General features: G+C 39.4%; 1 protein-coding gene across 1 annotated transcript in view; it reads right to left on the bottom strand.

Annotated features, from left to right (window-relative positions):
- acoxl (acyl-CoA oxidase-like) overlaps nt 1-19,172 on the bottom strand; it is a 98,064-nt gene that overhangs the window by 25,292 nt on the left and 53,600 nt on the right. The window contains exons 13-16 of the mRNA XM_066696829.1: nt 18,390-18,479; nt 10,594-10,703; nt 7,528-7,639; nt 5,868-5,955 (exon numbers count right to left, since the gene is read on the bottom strand). Coding sequence (XP_066552926.1) covers nt 5,868-5,955; nt 7,528-7,639; nt 10,594-10,703; nt 18,390-18,479 — 400 coding nt within the window. The remainder of the gene's footprint in view (nt 1-5,867; nt 5,956-7,527; nt 7,640-10,593; nt 10,704-18,389; nt 18,480-19,172) is intronic.

The following is a 19,172-nucleotide window of genomic DNA, read 5'->3' as shown; positions in this document are numbered from 1 at the left end:
AAATGCTGAGCAGGCCCCATTTACCTTGATTTTGGATCAAGATGGCAAGAGGAAAGGATCTAAGTGAGTTTGAAAGAGGGGCACCATACAGAAATATGGAAAAAAGTGATATGATCAGATGAGTCATCCTTCACCTTATTCTAGACAAGTGGGCGAGTGCATATGTGGCAACGCCAAGAGAACGGTACAGGCCTGACTGCTTGACCCCTACAGTGAGGGGGTACGGAGGCTCTGTTATGTTGTGGGGGGGCATTTTCCTGGCATGGTTTGTGTCCACTTGTCCCCTTAGAGGGAAGGGTCACTGCAAATCATTACAAAGTAATTCTGAGTGATCACCTTTATTCTGTGGTGACACATTTCTATCCTGATGGGAGTGGTCTCTTCCAGTATGACAATGCCCCATCCACAGGGCACGAGGGTCACTGAATGGTATGATGAGTATGAAAATGATGTGAATCATATGCTATGGCCTTCGCAGTCACCAGATCTCAACCCAATTGAACACCTTACTGAGACACTTTATGTTGGTTTTTCCTTTAATTTGTCACCTGTCTGTATGTGTATATACATAGAGTTGGCCTTGATCACTCACACTGACTCTACTTTTCTCCTATTAGACAGTTTTGCTGTGAATTTCCAGTTACATCCATTATTTTGTTTTCAAAGGCCTGTATACATTTTATTGGACATTTGACTAATGGAGTATTAACGCTACACCGTTCAGTGAACTGTGTACAGCGAGGGGGTCTGACAATTAAGACTACCACTGCTATATTGCTCCATAAGATGTAGAAGTGTAGGACTATTGTGAATACGATGAATTTTACTGAAGTAGAAGCAGTAGTAGTATCGGTTAGAGGACAAAGAAATTCTATAATTTGGTTGTAAATTTGGTCAGTTGTAAAGATTAGTTTTTCAAATGTTAAAAGGGGTTTGTGAACATAATTGCATGGTCATTCACCCAGTGACAAACCCAAAATTCGGGGAATAAACGTCAACTGATCGGGTGGCTTTTGGCAGGGCCTCAGCCGTTAACAATCAAACCATTTAGAAGTGCAACAAATAAAAATAAAAAAATCAGCCCAACTTCAGCCCAGAGATGCACATAATTTGAAAATGTCTCCGTTAAACCGGCCACATAGCTAACCACAGCCGGAAATGGAAATTATGGATTATGACAGTGAGTGAGCTGTGAGTTGCTGTCGGCTTCTCTCTGCATTCACAGCGATAGGGGTGGAGGAGAGGAAATGTATCTGACTCAATGAGTGGCTTCAAATAACATCTGGCCTGGGGATTTGACTACGACCCACCGCAAGAATGATTCCACAGCCGCCCATACATTAGACGAAACAATATTTGATTTATTCCTTCACAGTTCCCTTTACACCACATTATCTGAAACCACCCGAGAGAGAGCACGACAAAGCAACAGAAGCTCAGATTAGTGTTCTCTGTAGGGAGACATTAAACCATACACACAATAATTACACCTAGAAAAACATTAAAGTGTCCAAGGATGGACTGATGATGCATTAAATACTGGATATAACTTGTCTATCTTATCTGTCCTATCCTATCCTGCTTTCTCGCTGTTTTCAGCACTGAATGAGTAGCACTGATGACAGTTTAGCTTTCCCGCACAGCTGGGATAGTTTTGGTTGTGGCCTGCATCCAAATGCGCCCAATGTTTTACTCCTGAGAGACTCTTCAGAGAAAAGGCCCCAAGATGGAATCTATGCTAGATCCTGCAAGGACAGATGGACTGAGACTAAAAGCAGCAATCTTTTTATGCTCTTGGACATTATCCTTTGGTGTAGGCCTCTCTTGTTTCTATTCTTCATCCTTGCCAGGCATAACTAGTTTACACCAGGCTGAAGCAATGTCTTGCTTTTTAGATGAGCCATTTCACTTTGGTGATGCAGATCTAGCGACCGGGCACACGAGTCCATAGGAAGAACTTAATATGGACATGGAGATCTGTGCAGATACCACAAACATCCAATTATATTCCCTGCAGCAATGCTTCCTAAAACAACCTTTCTGTGGTGTGTCAGATCCCATTCATTTGCCTTCCACTGAAAAAGACTAAACAATTAACCAACAAACAAAACACAAATTCCACTCCAACTGTGCAGTATCTATCTTAACAGAAATTAAGTTTTGTTTCAGAGTCTTAAAGGAAGGAATTTGCACTGAGAGGCATTGCTATATCATCCACAAATCTGAAAAATAAATAAATCAACCAGCAACCTTTCCGACCCAGCACGGTTCGCAAAACACCACAATATCAGGTATGCAAAATGAGTCTGGGAGACCCAAGAATTCATCTGACATCCAAAGCACCTGTGTATCGTTTTCCAGTCACAAACTGTGTCCCCACCTCAAAGCTGGGGTTGATATTTCCCGGAACACTTAATATCTAGAGGAAACTGACACGATGCATTTCAGGCGTTAGTCACAAAGTATTACTCATTTCCCCTGGAGATCAGTCACAGTTTAAAAAAAAAAAAAAAAGAGTCTGGGAAACCGAAACTATCAAAGCAACTATATGTTGCAATTTGAAGTTTCCTGACTGAATCTTTCAGTGACCTCTCAAATAGATTGGGGGATACAAGTGGAACAGGATTTTGTATTGACTGTTTGACTACATCAACATAAGCAAGCTGGTACTGAGGAGAACTTAAATCGACAGGGAACCAAGCGATTGCCATCCAGAGCCAAGCATTCATAGATCAGAAAGAAATGCAATTCTCTTTCAGGTACCAAGATAAGTATGCCCTCCTGTCAGATCACATCAAGTGAATATGAATTTGCATGTTATGAATTATAGTTATAGGGTCATGAAATGCATGTAATACCTGCAGACTCAAATAGGCCGCTTTCCTGGACTATTTCCAGCACCTCCAGTTATCTTCCACTTTACAAATACTCTGGTCTCTGGGCTGGTGCTCCCACCGCCACACCTTAGCACAACTACTGTCCTCTCTTGTTTTCCTCTGTTTCACATCACTAACTTATTGCTTGGTTTCTATGTAGAAGCAATAAAAGAAAGATAGAAATAAAAAAATACCACACAGACACAGTTCAAGGTTTCAAATCCACACAAGAGGAAATGAAATCGGCCTCCTGCTGAGGGTCTTGCGCAGTTGAATCCTATCCGAGCTCAGGAGGCTGGATGAGGGCACGGTCGTGTTGGAGTTGTGCTTGCAAAGACCAGGCCTAGTGTGTCATGTCCGGTTGTACAGAATGATCCTGTTGAAAACTGTGTAGGCATTTGGAAAATCATTAGTCACATATCCTGCATGATGACGATCCTAGGAGTTCATTGCACCGTATTTTGGAAGCGCATATTTTGACATAAAGCGGAGTAAATCTCCACAGTATTAAAGAATCCCAACGCCATGAAGAACAATAACTGAATTGCTTCCTCCTTAACTATCTGCAGGCCTTTAGAAATGCTTTACGCCTTTACATCCCAGCTGGAGGCAAGGAAACTGTACTCCACTCCTCAAGTAAACACTGGGACAAACCCACACAGCTGAATAGCCATAAAAGACTAACAGAGTTTATTTAAATGCCAGGGAAGATTATAGTCATGGAGGTTTTGCCTAAAATCTAACACAAAGCTCAAAACTAGTTACAAAGTCATCTGATACGAGGAGGGATCGGAAGGCTACAAGTTCTACAAAAGGTAGCAAAAAGAAAAGCAAGATCCGCTACTGAGGATTATAATTACAGGGTTTTTGAAATCCCAGACTTTTCTGGGCAGGATGTGGGACACTAGGCTGGTTGCTCAACACAGAATACAAAAGAAACGCATGCTTTATGTCGAACCTGACTGAGAAGAGCCTCCTTCACTTCTTTAAAGTAAATAAATGGTCTTTTAGGTTGTTTATTAACCACTAGAGTGCGAGAAGATTCAAAATGATGTGCGTAGAAGATTAGGGTGAGGTTTTTGCCTGAATGGAAAAATGTATATATGGATGCCTTTTGACCCTCAGGTTTATGTTTTTCATTTGTGTGTAGTATGTTTGTAATGGCAAAAGCATTTGTATTCATAAAAGTTCATATTTGCCTACGTTTTGAAAGCTTAGCTCTGAGAACACCACTCTCCTGTGTGACGGCACACTTGTAAATTCTCAAGAACTAAAGTGCTCAAAGGAGGAAGATAAAAATAACACCAAAACTGATTAAAATAGTACCACGGAAGAGTAGGCATTATTGAATTAGTCTGTTGATTTTTGGCCTCAGAGCATGTTTTTATTTTGTTTGGTTTCAACTCAAACAGCAGCTGTTTTGTTTTGAAGAAAGTTCCTTAAAGCGATACAACCTCAGTGTTTTTTTAGTTTTTTTCCCCTTGGGCTGAAACATTTGGAATCACCGTACTTTCGTTTGGTAGGGCTGTACTTTCAGATAAATCAATTTAAATGGCTGTGATTGACATCTGACTGAATTTCAGCATTATTTTCTGTCTACTACATGTGAAAATACTAGGGACCACCCTTAACCATGTAGAGTGAATATTGGTAGATATAACCAGTGCTGCAGAAGTTACTATTTTAAACAAGTACAGTATAGTTGCTGGAAATAAGTATATTATTACTAATAATTCACTAATAATAAACAGTTGCAATTAGTTGCTTTTCAAGGATGAGCAAAATCATCAATTATTTTAACAAAAAACACATGCCACTGTATCAGACATATGTATATTGCAAGACAAAATGCACCTATTGCTGCAGCAGGCAGGGTGGCCTTTTCTGACATTTAGCCAGAAGTCACATCCTTCCTATTACTTCCATTCTGTGCCCACTATAAAGAGGAACAGCAACAGCTCAAGAGCTCCTGATGTGTTGGTTTCCTGCTTTCACATGATGAGCAATTAAAAAAACTCATAAGCATCTGCAAACTGCTATTGAATCTGTCTCAGCCTGCATTCAGAGAACCACCTCACTCATATATGAATGTAACAAGACTTGCATTATTTCAAGTGGTACATATTGGAGGTACAAAATACTGAAGGACAAAACTGTCCAAGACTGACTGTACTTATTCGCATTTCCAAATTGACCAGGAAGCCTAAGTTTTGGTTTCCTGACTCAGTTTGTCCAATCATAGACTTGTATTCAAATGGCCTCTCGCAGAGAATCCAGGACTATCCTCACATAGAAACATTCTGTGAGCTTGTCTTGGTAAAGTGAGATCACGTGACACAAACACGTGATTAATCAGTTGCAGTTCTGCTTTTGTCTTGTGCATCTTTTTGGTTGTTTTCATTGGACAATGCCAAAAAGACCACCATTACATTTACTGCAGGAGAGGATGAGGAGGAGGCAGTCATTCTGCTACTAGTGATGCTGTTTATAGATATATTTCTTTCCCTTAATAACGTAACTTTCAGATTTTTTTTTTTTTTTAATAAAATAGTTCAGGTAAGGAATAAATGTATCATATTATAAAATAATAAAACTCTCCTCCTGGTTTTAAACCTACTAATCTTCTGTCTTCACAAGTGGACTCACAATGAGAAAGGGTTGAATGACAGTTCTATGGTTTTCTTGTGGGCTGACAATTATCAAAGACACATTTGAGCTACTGCTTTCACAGTGATTGAAGAGCTTAGTCAACAGGAAAGTAAAAATTTAGTAGTGGTATAAGGGCTACAGTAAACTTGTGTAATAAATGGAAGGTCGGACTATGACAGATACAAACTGAATGAGAGATTTCTGCTACCACACCCTCTTGTAGCCTGACACTGCAGTATTCAAGCTTTAGAGAGAAATGCTGGGCTTTAGAGACACTGTTTTTTTAGGATGAGCAACAGCCAAAACATGACTTGAAGCAATTCTGCAGTTCTGTCCACCCACCTCTGTGTATATGAGCAAGGGCCAGGCTAGTTATGTGATGAAGACAGGAGTTCCAGGCATCGAAAAACTCATCCTTGTTCTTCTCCACCTGTAGAAAACGAAACAAGATACAGGACCCACTTTCGATTAAGAATTCATGTTTTGTTTTTTAGCCATTTTCATTTAATAGAGACTTGGTGTGTTACATTTAATTATCTCAGTGCTGTGAAGACAACAACATAATAGGCTCCCATAAATACAGACTCGTTCAAGTTCGGTACTTCTGGACATTTCTGAAGTAATATTTGTGGGTGCTGCTCGGGTCACTGCCAGCTGTGTAACTGTCTGAAACTTAGTCAACACCTGGAGTTGATTTACTGTGACTCATCTGGACACATCATTTTATCATTTTACGAGTATGAAAAAATTGAGAATTAACCTGTAACTACAAACTAGTGTGGTTAGTCTCCAGTCTACTTTGCGGTTTTGTGCAGTCCAGGAGAACTGTTAATGGATTTAACAAGAAAATCATGTTAAGTTAAGTGTAAGTGTACACATTTAATATGTTAATGAACAAGAGTATCTTATGTGCCCTGAAAAAAGTGTCTTATGTGAACATCGAACCTAAGAGGAGCAGCATCCTGTGTCCTTGACAAATCGTGACTTTGGTTTTGATCGCTCAGCTCGCGCTTGATGTAGGTCCAGTAACCCTTTGTTGAGTTCAATTTAGACTGCTGTGGCTTAGCTGATATTTAGTGAAGACAACATGATGGTTAGCTTGCAAAGACATTAGAAACCACAATACCTTAAACTACTGTGAGATTTTGTGCTGAGGTCTGGGGACATTTAAAATGCCATCTGTGTTTTTCATCTCACCTCAAAGCTTTTTTTAAATATTTTCTTTGCAACACTTCTAATCACTTTCCTCAGATCTTAAACCTGTTTTTATCAGTTTGTTTGTCATGTTAAAGTATTTTGACTATGTTTTGTGACTGACAAGCATTACAACCTATTTATATTGAGCTGATCAGAAAAGCAGACACTTTAACGTTTACAGAAACATGTATATATGATTTGAGTATTTGTATTTTGCCAAAAGGGTTTTTTAATCAAGGGCAAGCAATTAGAATATATGGCTATTTCTCAAACACAAATTGTGGAAGCGAGATTACATTTCCCTTTCACTTATGTGGAACAATATTTCACAAAAGCAAATCCCGGCATAACAATAAACTGTAACACATTTTAAATATAAAGACAGCTGAAGCTATTGCAATATAAATAAAATCATGAATTGTATGGATTAAGTAAGCTAATTCAGAAAACAATTCCAAAACCTATAGAGGTGCAAAGAAACATCTACACCTTGTTCTATCTACAGGTTTTTCTGATGACTTTCTGTGCAAGAGTGCATCAGATATGGTCAAAAGTAATTGCTGACTATTGCATTCATTAGTTATGTCATGGGGGAATTCCTAGGTATAGCAGACATTAAGTATTTATTCCAGGAGATTTGCAGTAGGTTGCAGTGTGTTAATGGGTTAGCACTGAATTATCGTCACAATGTTGACCGAAATACAGAAAATGTAGGGTGTTTCATAATTCAGAAAAGGAGAAAGGAGGAAAGAAAACAAACAAACAAACAAAAAAAAGAGCAACTTTCTCTTTAAGAAATATTTACCTTTGTGTAGAGCCGGGCCGCAAGGCTGCGCTGAAGCACCCGCTCCCTGTAGTTCAGAGCTTTCAGCAGAAAGGCCAGATCACCAACCTTATCTACGCCGAAGCCCAGGAAACTACAATGTAGAGACAAACACATGACAATGAGCCTCTATCCATGATCAGAGCTGCCGTCTCGCTGGCAGATCATCAGATAACATGAAAAAAAAAAAGAATGGCTCCATGGGTACAGAAGCCTCTCTCTAGCACCCAGCATCTGCTGGAAGAAAAGGTCACAGTGAACCAAAAATAAACAGAGAGGGCCCCAACATAGACTCTGTGTCTGTTTCGCCATCGCAGGCATCTGAAAAGAAATCAACTGCATTCAATTTGCGCGGCGCACATGCAAAGCACACAGAGACAACGACAGCTTTCCTGTTGAACTCTTCCCCTACTGACACATCATCTTTTTAGGATCTGCAAGCTGCAGCATATGCTAATAAAAGCATCAACCTTTTCCATTCCCACAATCAAGGCCAAAGGTACACAGAGGAAAGAAGAAAACAAAACTGATACTGAAAGGAATTATGGTAGTATGCCTCTTAATTTGAAACAGACTTCTTGCTTCAGATTTGAATCCTGTCGCCTTCATTTCAGACCCCAACATAAACTGCAAATAAGAAAGCGACAGATGACAGCAACTTCTCCTACTACACTAGAAACTAAGCTGTGGGAAGAATGACACAGCATCCCTGTGGCCACCTATCAAAAGGATTGGAGCACAGCTTAAATCCCAGGGGGATTCCTCACCTGTACCAATATATTTGACACCAGTGTACAACATACACTGCAATACAAGCACAAAACCCCTACTCAGGACATGAAAGCAACCATTCCAATGTATTTACCAAAATCACCCAAGTGGCCCATGTTACCCTGGCTGTTGCCCTTGGAAAGCTGTAAGAAGATCCACAAAATCATTCAGAATCAGGCTATTCCAACCTGATGGAATCAATCCCAAACCAAAGTCTACATCAACAAGTTCTTTTTAAAACCAATAATTACAGACGTTACACACAAAACACAGATAGATGTCTGTATGTGCTTTAATACCAGTTATGCACTATATGAAAGGTTTATGCTACTGACAAAATGTATAAAGACTGTATGAGAGCAATGCCTCTCCCTTTTGAAAGCTGCACTATTTTCAGACTTGAAGACTTCCTCAATTTGCAAGAAGGGAGAATTAGTTGAAGGAAAGTATATTTGATAAACCTTTTAACCGAGTTATAATTTCCGGAAAAACACAGCCTATGTGCTTCTGACAGAACTCTACACGTCTCTTCAAATGTCTCCGATGGCCTCTTGTTTTGGAGTGACACCGCTATCCTGCCTGCCAATGTGGACAAGAACCCTGTGCTTTTAATGCAATTATGTGGTTGTGTCATTTTGGGTATGATTTACATTTGACCACAAAATCATGGGTTATATCTGTTATGACTGATCTCTGACAGAATCGTCTGCTGCTGACATAAATGTGATGATAAAGAGAGCTTATTGTACATGGGTGACATATTTCTTGGAACGTAGCAGGATTAATATTGTGTAATCCCCATATGTTTACTGTGCAATACCTAACTAGGGTCACGACCCCAGGGTTGGGAACCACTGGTCTGATCTATCTGATTTGATCTAACAAACCAATTTAGGTGTATGAGACATGAGTGACAGAGTGAGAGGGATAGGGAGATGAATAAGTGCCAATGGTCAATTGTCTTAATTTTAACCTTCACAAATAAGCAAACTGTATTATTGCATCATGTTCTTTGCTTTGGCTGTAAATTACTATATAGATAAACTAAATCAAAATCAATGCAGAAGGAAAAATCTCAAAATGAATTATGGGGAACAAAACAAAACAAAATCTTTCACTCAAAAACAACAATAAAACGTATATAATGTGTTGATAAAGCTGGCATTTGATAGTTTTCAGTTTTATAAAACCAAAAATTGATAGTTTTGAATGATATTGTAATATGGGTCACATTTTATACTTTTATTAAATTATGACTTTCCTAGAACACTAAACATGGTTGTTCAAATCATCATGCCCGTTGAAAATTACAAAGAAAACAAAATCATGAATTTCTACTCAGAGCTGGAAATTGAATGTGAATAAATGAAACCTTTGAAAACTAGTTGTTTGTCTGAACTGTTTTTGAGTCTGTTCGGGCATCACAGAGTGTATGCCGGGTGACGCCATAAAGGCACGGGTTTAAAGAGCGTCTTAATCCGTTTAGAGAGATAATTAGGAGGCGTATCTGCACACGAACCCTGGGTTTGTGTGAGCTCCATTCTTCTACACGGACAATTAATATCTCAACAAATTCCGTTTATTTCAGGAATTACTGTACGTTCATCTCAGGCGAAAGGCCTTCACATCACTATAAATTTATCAAAGAGGTTAACTCCGACTTACAAAACATTAGACACATCTGGGTTTGTCTGTGCTCTAAAACCAGTTATGCAATAGATGAAAGGTATGTATAAATAAAGAAATACATTTAAAAATACATTTTATCTTGATATTTTTTTTTATCTTCTTCCCCATTTTGCTTTCTGCTTCAATCCCACATCCTAGGTCATCAATAACATAAAATAATCCTGGTTAAAACAGGTTATATACAGGGCTCCCTACTTTAAACTTATATTTCTGCTGCAATTAGAGCTATTAATGCATTAATCATATATTTATTAATAATTGCTTTACATTCAAATGATACTCTTTAAAAGGTCAACACTTCCTATACTGCATTTAATTAGATACTAGTTAGGTTATTTCATACCTCAGGATATCTCTTTATTCATGAACTTGAATCGAACACCACCAAAAGATGTGCTGATCAATGTATCATGGATACATCATGGATCATGGATCATGGATCATGGATCTTTTCTCGAAAAACTCTGAGCACCAAAAATATGGCAAGGAATATTATTCGGTCTTGTAATTGAATCTTGGGAAATTCTTTTTGGTGAAAATTAATTTTGATTACACTGTCATGTGAACAGTAATATGTTTCCATCTTACCTGGTTCTCAGACTGTCTGAAGCCGAACTCGTCCAGTTTTTCAGGTGACCGAACACAGCGCTGTCTTCAAACTGTTTGGTGTACTGAGCCATGAGTTCACGCACTACGACCTGCAAGCAACAAGGTAAGAGAGTAAAGAGTAAATATACAGAATCAATACACTAGGAAAGCTCACAAAATAAATGGGACATGTGCCATACCATTTACTTCATTATCCAAGGTGATTTGCTTTCAAAAAGACAACCACATTCCAAGGCAGTGAAAAAGCTACATAGTTTATATACACACATTGTGGTTGTGTTTGATAACTAAGCTATTTATGTTGAACTAGTAATTCATATATTTTGGGTAATAAAGAAATAATGAATCCCATCTGGGGACCCTATTCTAAAGTGTTAGCAAAGACTCTTAGTTACATTCAGTAGTTCAGAAAACGCCCTGTAGTAGAAGAAGTAGTGATTGATGTAATGGAGTTATTTAGGCCTTAATGCGCTTGGCTGAGGGAACGACAGCCTGGTAACGAGGACAAGGTCATCAGAAACCCCCCCACATGGTGGGTGGAGCCAAGGAGCTGCTGCAAAGGGGAAGACTGGGGAGGGAGAGGGATGGTGTTCTGGGTTTTAGCAACATGGAGCATGGTTGCAACACCACAGAAGCGAGCTACTGACACAGGGGAAAGGAACTTGTTTTACGTGACTGTGTGTGTGTGTGTGTGTGTGTGTGTGTGTTGGTTGTCCTTGGAGCATAGAGTGCAACGTGATCGGCGGTTGTCCTCCTCCTGGACTTTAGTGGACATGGATTTTCCCTAGTTTACTGATGAATAAGACCAGCAGCTTTCATTTAACACATTACATTTTACAGTTAAGATGATGTAGCATAAGCTATAATATTTTTTCCAACTCAGGCCAATTAAGTGAAAGGTTATACAGTGAAGGCAAGTTGCTAAACGATATTCGATATACAGCAGCAATGCAAGATGACAGTACATGGTAAGTATGTCTCCAGCAAGCTTCCGTAGTGGACAATTGCCATTGTCTGTATGGGCTTTGCAAGGCATCCAAAGTACCAAGTTCACATAACACGGATCTACACCGATCAGCCATAACATTATGACCACTGACAGGTGAAGTGAATAACACTGATAATCTCGTTACCATGGCACCTGTCAGTGGGTGGGATATATTAAGCAGCAAGTGAACATTCTGTCCTCAAAGTTGATGTGTTAGAGGCAGGAAAAATGGGCAAGCATAAGGATCTGAGCCACTTTGACAAGGGCCAAATTGTGATGGCTAGACGACTGGGTCACAGCATCTCCAAAACTGCAGCTCTTGTGGGGTGTTCCCGGTGTGCAGCAGTCAGTACCTATCAAAAGTAGTCCAAGGAAGGAAAAGCGGTGAAACGGCGACAGGGTCATGGGCGGCCAAGGCTCATTGATGCACGTGGGGAGCGAAGGCTGGCCCGTGTGGTCCGATCCAACAGACGAGCTACTGTAACTCAAATTGCTGAAAAAGTGAATGCTGGTTCTGATAGAAAGGTGTCAGAACACACAGTGCATCGAAGTTTGTTGCGTACGGGGCTGCGTAGCCGCAGACCAGTCAGGGAGCCCATGCTGAATTCTGTCCACTGCCGAAACCGCCTACAATGGGCACGTGAGCATCAGAACTGGACCACGGAGCAAAGGAAGAAGGTGGCCTGGAGTTCAAGGTGTTGAATTGGCCTCCAAATTCCCCAGAACTCAATCCAATCGAGCATCTGTGGGATGTGCTGGCCAAACAAGTCCAATCCATGGAGGCCCCACCTCACAACTTACAGGGACTTAAAGGATCTGCTGAGTCCATGCCTCGACGGGTCAGGGCTGTTTTGGCGGCAAAAGGAGGACCTACACAATATTAGGCAGGTGGGTCATAATGTTATGGCTGATCGGTGTATTTCATGTTAAATCATAATTGTAATAATAAGAATGATACATAAAGAGTTTGTTCTGATTTCCAAATTATAACTCTCTGTTAAATAATTAACCTATTAGAAAATAAAAAAAACAACTTATAGTTATTTTCAAGGACGGTTCCAGTACATGCATCAGCATTATGTAACACCAATGAGCTTCTATTAATCAGTGCAGACAGATAAAAGTCTTGTCTTGTGAAGTCTGGGGCAGGGGAGGCCACCTCCAGTCTTAATTACTTATTCGAAGCGAATATTAGGGTAAGGTGTCAAATCATCTGTTAATTCCAGGTCTTAATTCGTCGCTAGGTGAAAGTTGTTGGAATCTAAATCCTTCCCTTCTCAAGTGGGTTTGAGCGATTTAATAGAGGCACAATGTCAGGATTATTAATTGCCTTAATAATAGTTTTTTTAAAGCATCAATCTCTTAGTACAACTCTGTAGCCTGGAACCACTCTTTTAAGAGATGTTTGCTTTGACCTTCACTGAGAAAAGTGCCTGGTCTATCTGGTTTAGATAGGGGGCTGGAATTCCACTTGTGTGATCCACATGAATTATGATTATTTATGATTAAGATGGCCTTAACCCGGTGTGACTTACAGGTTTCACAAACATTTTCAAAATATGACAACATTTTCTGACAATGTAGAAGATATGTGTTTGTTAGCCACTTACCCAGCAGTGGCTATTAAAGGCTATTGTATTCTTAATATACTCTTCACTAATTAAGTAACAACATCAATTTAGCAAGGATTAAGTTTGAAGGCGTAAGTTTATTCTTGAAACAACATTACAGAATGTCAACTATGTCTGAAGTTGCTTTAAATCATAATATACAAACTGCTCTTTACTAATTGCATTGCTTCAAATGTGGAGACTTGGTTTGGTTGCAATACGGTTTTGTGCAAAGCAACGTTTTCCCCCACAGATGGTAAACACAAAGCGTCATTATACTTTTCTGAGCTTGTCTTGAGACTCTCATGTTATTAGGTATTTGGCTTCATAATCTTCTCGTGTTGACACTACACTAATATATTACAAATGGAAAACCTGGGAGTTGTGTATATGTTGGCAATTTAATCCAGGCACTTTTAATAAATTGGTCCCACTGGACTCCAGGGGAGGGTGAGACTTGGTAATGCACTGTTTGGCTTGGGAACAATAGAAAAAGGACTTGGTTCAAACCCTTTCCACTTATGAATGAGAAAGCATACAGCCTGCCAATAATACCTAGAGTAGTAATTCAAGTGAGTATAAATGTGCATGTATACACAATCAAAATTTGTATCTAGGGCTTTGTGGTTTGGCAGATTTATTCACCCTTATTTATGTATGAAAATATGATTATTACTTTTGGTTTAAGCTCCTTCTCAATTAAAATCAACTCAACAAAAAAATCCATCTCTGTTCCATGATGTCTCTACAGTTCAAGTTGAGTAAAGGAATCCTGTATTTGTTTCAGGCCTTGGTAATAATTTTCTTCTCATGATAAGTGATAGACAATCCCAGTGGAGAGAAGGGCTCCACACTTTATTTAACTAGACTAGACTAGAACCCTAATGTGGTGTTCGGGTCAAATTGACCCATTTCAAATTTTTGCTAAAAGAAAAATGATACAAGGATACAATTTTTCAACCTGAAACTCCATGGCCTTGGCTTATTTTCTGTGAAGAACATGTAAAAGAGTACACATGCTACAATGCTCCCACACATTCATGTCCTTCATACGATGTTCGGGTCAATTTGACCCGCATACACAGACAGACACACAGAAACATGGACACATGTACACACACACACACTCACTCACTCACTCACACTCACACACACACAGATAGAGAGAGAGACGTACACACACATACACCTGCTACATTGTTACAATCCAAGCACCGAGAAGCCGTCTGCTCCCACTTTCCCGCTCTCTTTACCCTCTGTAGTGTGGGAACCTGCACAATGTTATTCCAAACCTTCTAAACATTTAACATTTTCTCGCACTGTACCCCTCTCACCTGCACATCGGCTCACTTCAACTACAATCCTCCACCAGCAATATGAGCAAAAGATTCACTGCTCAGAGGGCCTTCGAGCTAATATTGGAAGAAAGTGAGACACATAGTGAAGTGGAAGAGGAGGATGTTTCAGAATAAGAGAATAATGTAGAAATAAATTCTGAGTATGAAAGTGAATTTGAAGATGAGCTTAACTCAGAGCATACACCAAAAGGAGCTCCACAGTCAGCTACTGGAGGAACCCCACAGCCAGCCGTAGGAAGAGCCCCACAGCCTGCCACTGGAGGAGCCCCACAGCACACATAGCACACATATATGTCCAAGAATAGCCAGATTGAATGGTCTTCATCCCCAGTGAGAGAACCCCCCCCCAACTCCTGACCTGAACTGTCCCTACTGGACATCAAAAAACGTAGGCGGATAGGCAGGCATTACAACCTGAAATGTAACAGATGTTGCTTATATATCTTCACTCATTGCTCATAACCTGTTTTTGCAGAGTCCAAGAAGTCAGATTTTGCCTTTCTAAAATATAACAAAAATCTTGTAGAACTTCATTCTTTATTTAAGAAGGTATTCTATCTCTATTCCCAGGCCTTTAGTGAAATGTATTAATACTTCTGACAAGATAATTAAATTTAATAAGAAACCCCCGTAGCTCAGTGTACTATCGTTAGTGTTCATGTGAATAGTAACCTTGTTTTAAAGATGGCAACATAATATCTGACTCTCGTCACTGAGGCCCTTATTGTTTCTTCATGGGGCTGCTTGCCCCAGGCTGAAGAGACTGTGGCATATATAAATCACAGGGAAACTTGTTGTGACTGAGCGACTGTTCTCGCTGGGCTGTTTTTCTTGCTCTGTACATATCTCTGTGCGTTCTTGGGTGGGCAGATTGTGCCCTCGAGACCAAAAGTGCATGGAGTTGAGATGCAGACCTACGTTTCGATACGTTTTAATTAGCATATTTCTACTTCAGAAGTGCGTTTAGCTCCAAAGCTGCTAAACGCATAGAGGCCTTAGCTTGGAGAGCAGCCTGAAACCCTATAGCACTGAACTACTGAGCCACGCCATTAGATTCCTGACTGTGATTTCAAAGGCACCACACAGACTGCCCAGCGTTATCAGGGTTTGGTGGGTTCGAAGTTGGCGAGGGTGTGCTTGACGTTGCACACAACAGTGATGCTTGGCTTTTGCAGGACACTAGCTATCAAAGGAAGTGGAGTCATCTTGCGTAAATGGTTTGGTTCTGCCCTATGCTGTGGGTTAGCATTGCGAAAAATTAGAGTGGGGCCTGACAGGACACATTTTTGGAGGCATATTTAACGTAATCTCTTTTGAGTGTGGGTTTGAGTGATGAAGCCGTACCAAAAAAGTAATAAATACAATTTGATAAAGAAGTGACTTTTTCTTTGCCGTCTTTCACATGAATACCTGCTCACGAATCTCTTCTGGCCTTGTTAAAAGCGAGACATGCACAGTAAATATGACTGCAGCAGGTAAAGATGCATTAACCTTGAGGAAAGGTGTTTAGATCTAGAGACACCCAACCAAACTGCGCCACACTGAGCAACCTAAGCTACTTAAAATTGAAACAAAACAAGAAAAATATTCAAAATGTATTAGGATGGACGAAATTTCGAAAGCACTGTCACAAGAAAAGAAAAAAAAAAAAAAAAGGTGTGGATTTGACTGTGCAGTCCATATGCTACCTTAATTAAGTAGAGAAGGGAAACTTTACAAAGATACAGTACTAGATGCTCAAAACAGATAGCATTTAAGGATGGGCCCATATTCTCTGCACTTGCACTGCAAAATCATTATGAAAAGCAAGACTTGTTCCTCTTTTTCTTTTGGCAAGAACCAAGTCATCCACTTATGAATCACAAGAGTGTCTAGCACCACACCAATTATTACAAATTACATTCCTGTAATTGAAACATATGTGACAATCAAAGAAAGCAATAAACTCTTCCTGGTTTAAATCACAATATTTTTTTATTGAATTCGAAATGACTCTGCAAAATCATTTCTAATACTAACTTTGTTAAAGGCACTTATGTCTAGAGAGAGATACTCAGAAACAGTTTTGTAATTAATAGATTGACACACATATTTAAGTTTGGTTAAATGTGGTCAAATGTATTTTAATTTAAGTATCTGTATATTCCAGAACAGAACTGCTACCATTAGCATCCATAATAGATAAATAAATAATTACAACAAAGCTGCATCTACCCTACAAGCAGACAGTAAAGTCAAAGGACAAGAGAGAACATCTTGTTGTTTGGATCTGATAAACACTTGCCAATCATTCAAATGAATAAGCGCTCACAAAAACATTAGTGAAAGAAAACCACTAAAAGAACTGTAATGCGCCGGAAATTAGTCCACAATGAGTTGATGGAATAATTGTAGAATGTGAAGGCAAAACCAAATTTACTTGACTGATACTTTATTAAGGCCAAGGCACTTTGGGCAACCTTTATTACAGAGACATCAGAGTTGCAGGCTGTGTATGACGCAGGGAAACTAATAAATCAACATTTTGTTTGCTTATAAAGGGCTAAGAAGAATCCAGGCTTTTAAAAAAAAAAAATTAAGTTGAACAAACAGCATGGGCAAAACTAGGTCAGAAAAAAAGAGTGAAAAATACTGTCTGAGTTATGTAACTGAATCAGTTTATTTTCAGTTTTTCGTCTTTTAAAGGTTGACAGATTGGACACACAACACTTTACACAGAACTGCGGGATGTTCAGTGCCTGAGATCAACAATGTTCTCTGGGCAACCGTTTTCTTCTTATACCCTCTTGGACAATCAGACTGCAAGTGCCAGCGGGGAAACCACCCCAGCGGTCATGTCAGCAGTTACAAGAAAGTTTTGAAATCCACTTTTGTCGAGTGACTCAAAGGGCATACAGTATTACAAAACACGGTTTGCGTTGACGGTCAGTGCCATAATATACAAAGTGCCGGAGCAGGACCACAACAAATTAAATAGTGTTGAATCAATGAGTTGTCAAACTGCTTAACACAGAAAACTATATGTTTATTATTTTCACTGCATTTTAAAAATATAAAATAGTTCTCCAATGCTTCCATATTTTATATTATGTAAATGCTCCTCTCTACCATTAACAGTCACCTCTCTTATAATTTGACAATAAAATAAGATTTCTGCCATGGCTAAACCATCTCAATGAGGATGTCCAAGTCTTGTCCTTAGTAATCCTTAGATGAAAAAACAAGAGCCACATAGCTCTCCTCAAGCATTGTCAAGAGGAACACCAAGAAAAAGAGGAATAAAATACAGAATCAAATGCTGACTGTCCCTTCTGAATAAAGACGCTACTGAAGATGTCCCACAAGGTACGTCTCAGATCTTGAGCACTACAGAAAACTACCCCAGACTCTTTAATTGACTCATCTTGTAGTGCCTCTCCAACAACCCTCTCCACTCACTCCTGTGTTTCATGGTGCACCTGTAGGTCTTTAAACAGCAGCTCACACTTAGTAAACTATCATGCAGTTTTCTGTCACCCAAGACATATTTTTTTCTGAGAGGAGCCGTTTCAAAATTTTGTAACAATGGACTTGCAGCTCGCACACCGTGTGTACGAGATCCGTTTCACACATGGGGCATGTGGTTGTAAGGACGGGGGAAAAAAAAGCACAATCAAAAAGGGATGCACGAGTGATTCTAGTTTGAAGATATGTACGCCAGGAAACAAATGTCTTTTTCCTTCCTTTTTTTTGTTTTTGCAAAGCAGTCAACATATGCCCTTGTTTATCTGTTGTTTACTGGAAATGGAATGATCTCAGAGACAAAATGCAGCATTTTACCTGCAGCATTACAACATTGTCCCCTTCAAACGTCACGAAGACATCGGAATCGCACTTCAAAGCAGGAATGCGGTTCTCCATCATAAACCCCTGAGGAAGAATAATAAAGCAGTGTTAAACTTCATGGTTGGAACTGAGAAGTAACTGCACACCTTGTCAAAATTGCACAAAATGAGAAGTGGTCTGTATTTAAGAAGGCAGCAACTGACGGTTAATAAAATTACACAAACACACCTTAAGCAACAGCAAAAACAACAAAAATAGCTACAATGGAAATAATATTAAGAAGATTTTTTTTTTGTATAATAATGTCAGTGTTAAGATGAGGAAAATGAAAATGTACAGTCAATTTAGGTGTGAAGAAACTGAGGTAAGACAGTAAAAGAGTAAAAAGACAAACATAAGCAAATGTATGGTTCTGAGGGAGTCAAACATGCAGGAACAAATTAATCTGCTGACTAGATCAGACAGTGTATTGCAAACTAAATGCATCAATTATGTCTTGTAATGAAGTCTCAGATTCAGTTCAGATTAAACCCTTGACGAAGCATGGTTTGTGTAATTTAGCACAAATTACTGAGTGAGAGACTTTAAAAAGCACTACACAACAAACATAGCTGGAAAGTGAACACAAAGGCATAAAGAGAAAATAAATCACAAGAAATATAACAGGAATTACAACATCCATACCGAGCCATAGACAAGAGCACAGGGCAAGCAATGCCGTAGTAAGTCATGAAAACAAATTAGCAAAATACATCAACAGCAGCAGCAACGACATGA

The sequence above is a fragment of the Amia ocellicauda genome, chromosome 23 (genome assembly GCF_036373705.1).
Source record: "Amia ocellicauda isolate fAmiCal2 chromosome 23, fAmiCal2.hap1, whole genome shotgun sequence".
In the NCBI taxonomy this organism is placed as follows: Eukaryota; Metazoa; Chordata; class Actinopteri; order Amiiformes; family Amiidae; genus Amia; species Amia ocellicauda.
This window is presented reverse-complemented; position numbering and strand designations above follow the sequence as displayed.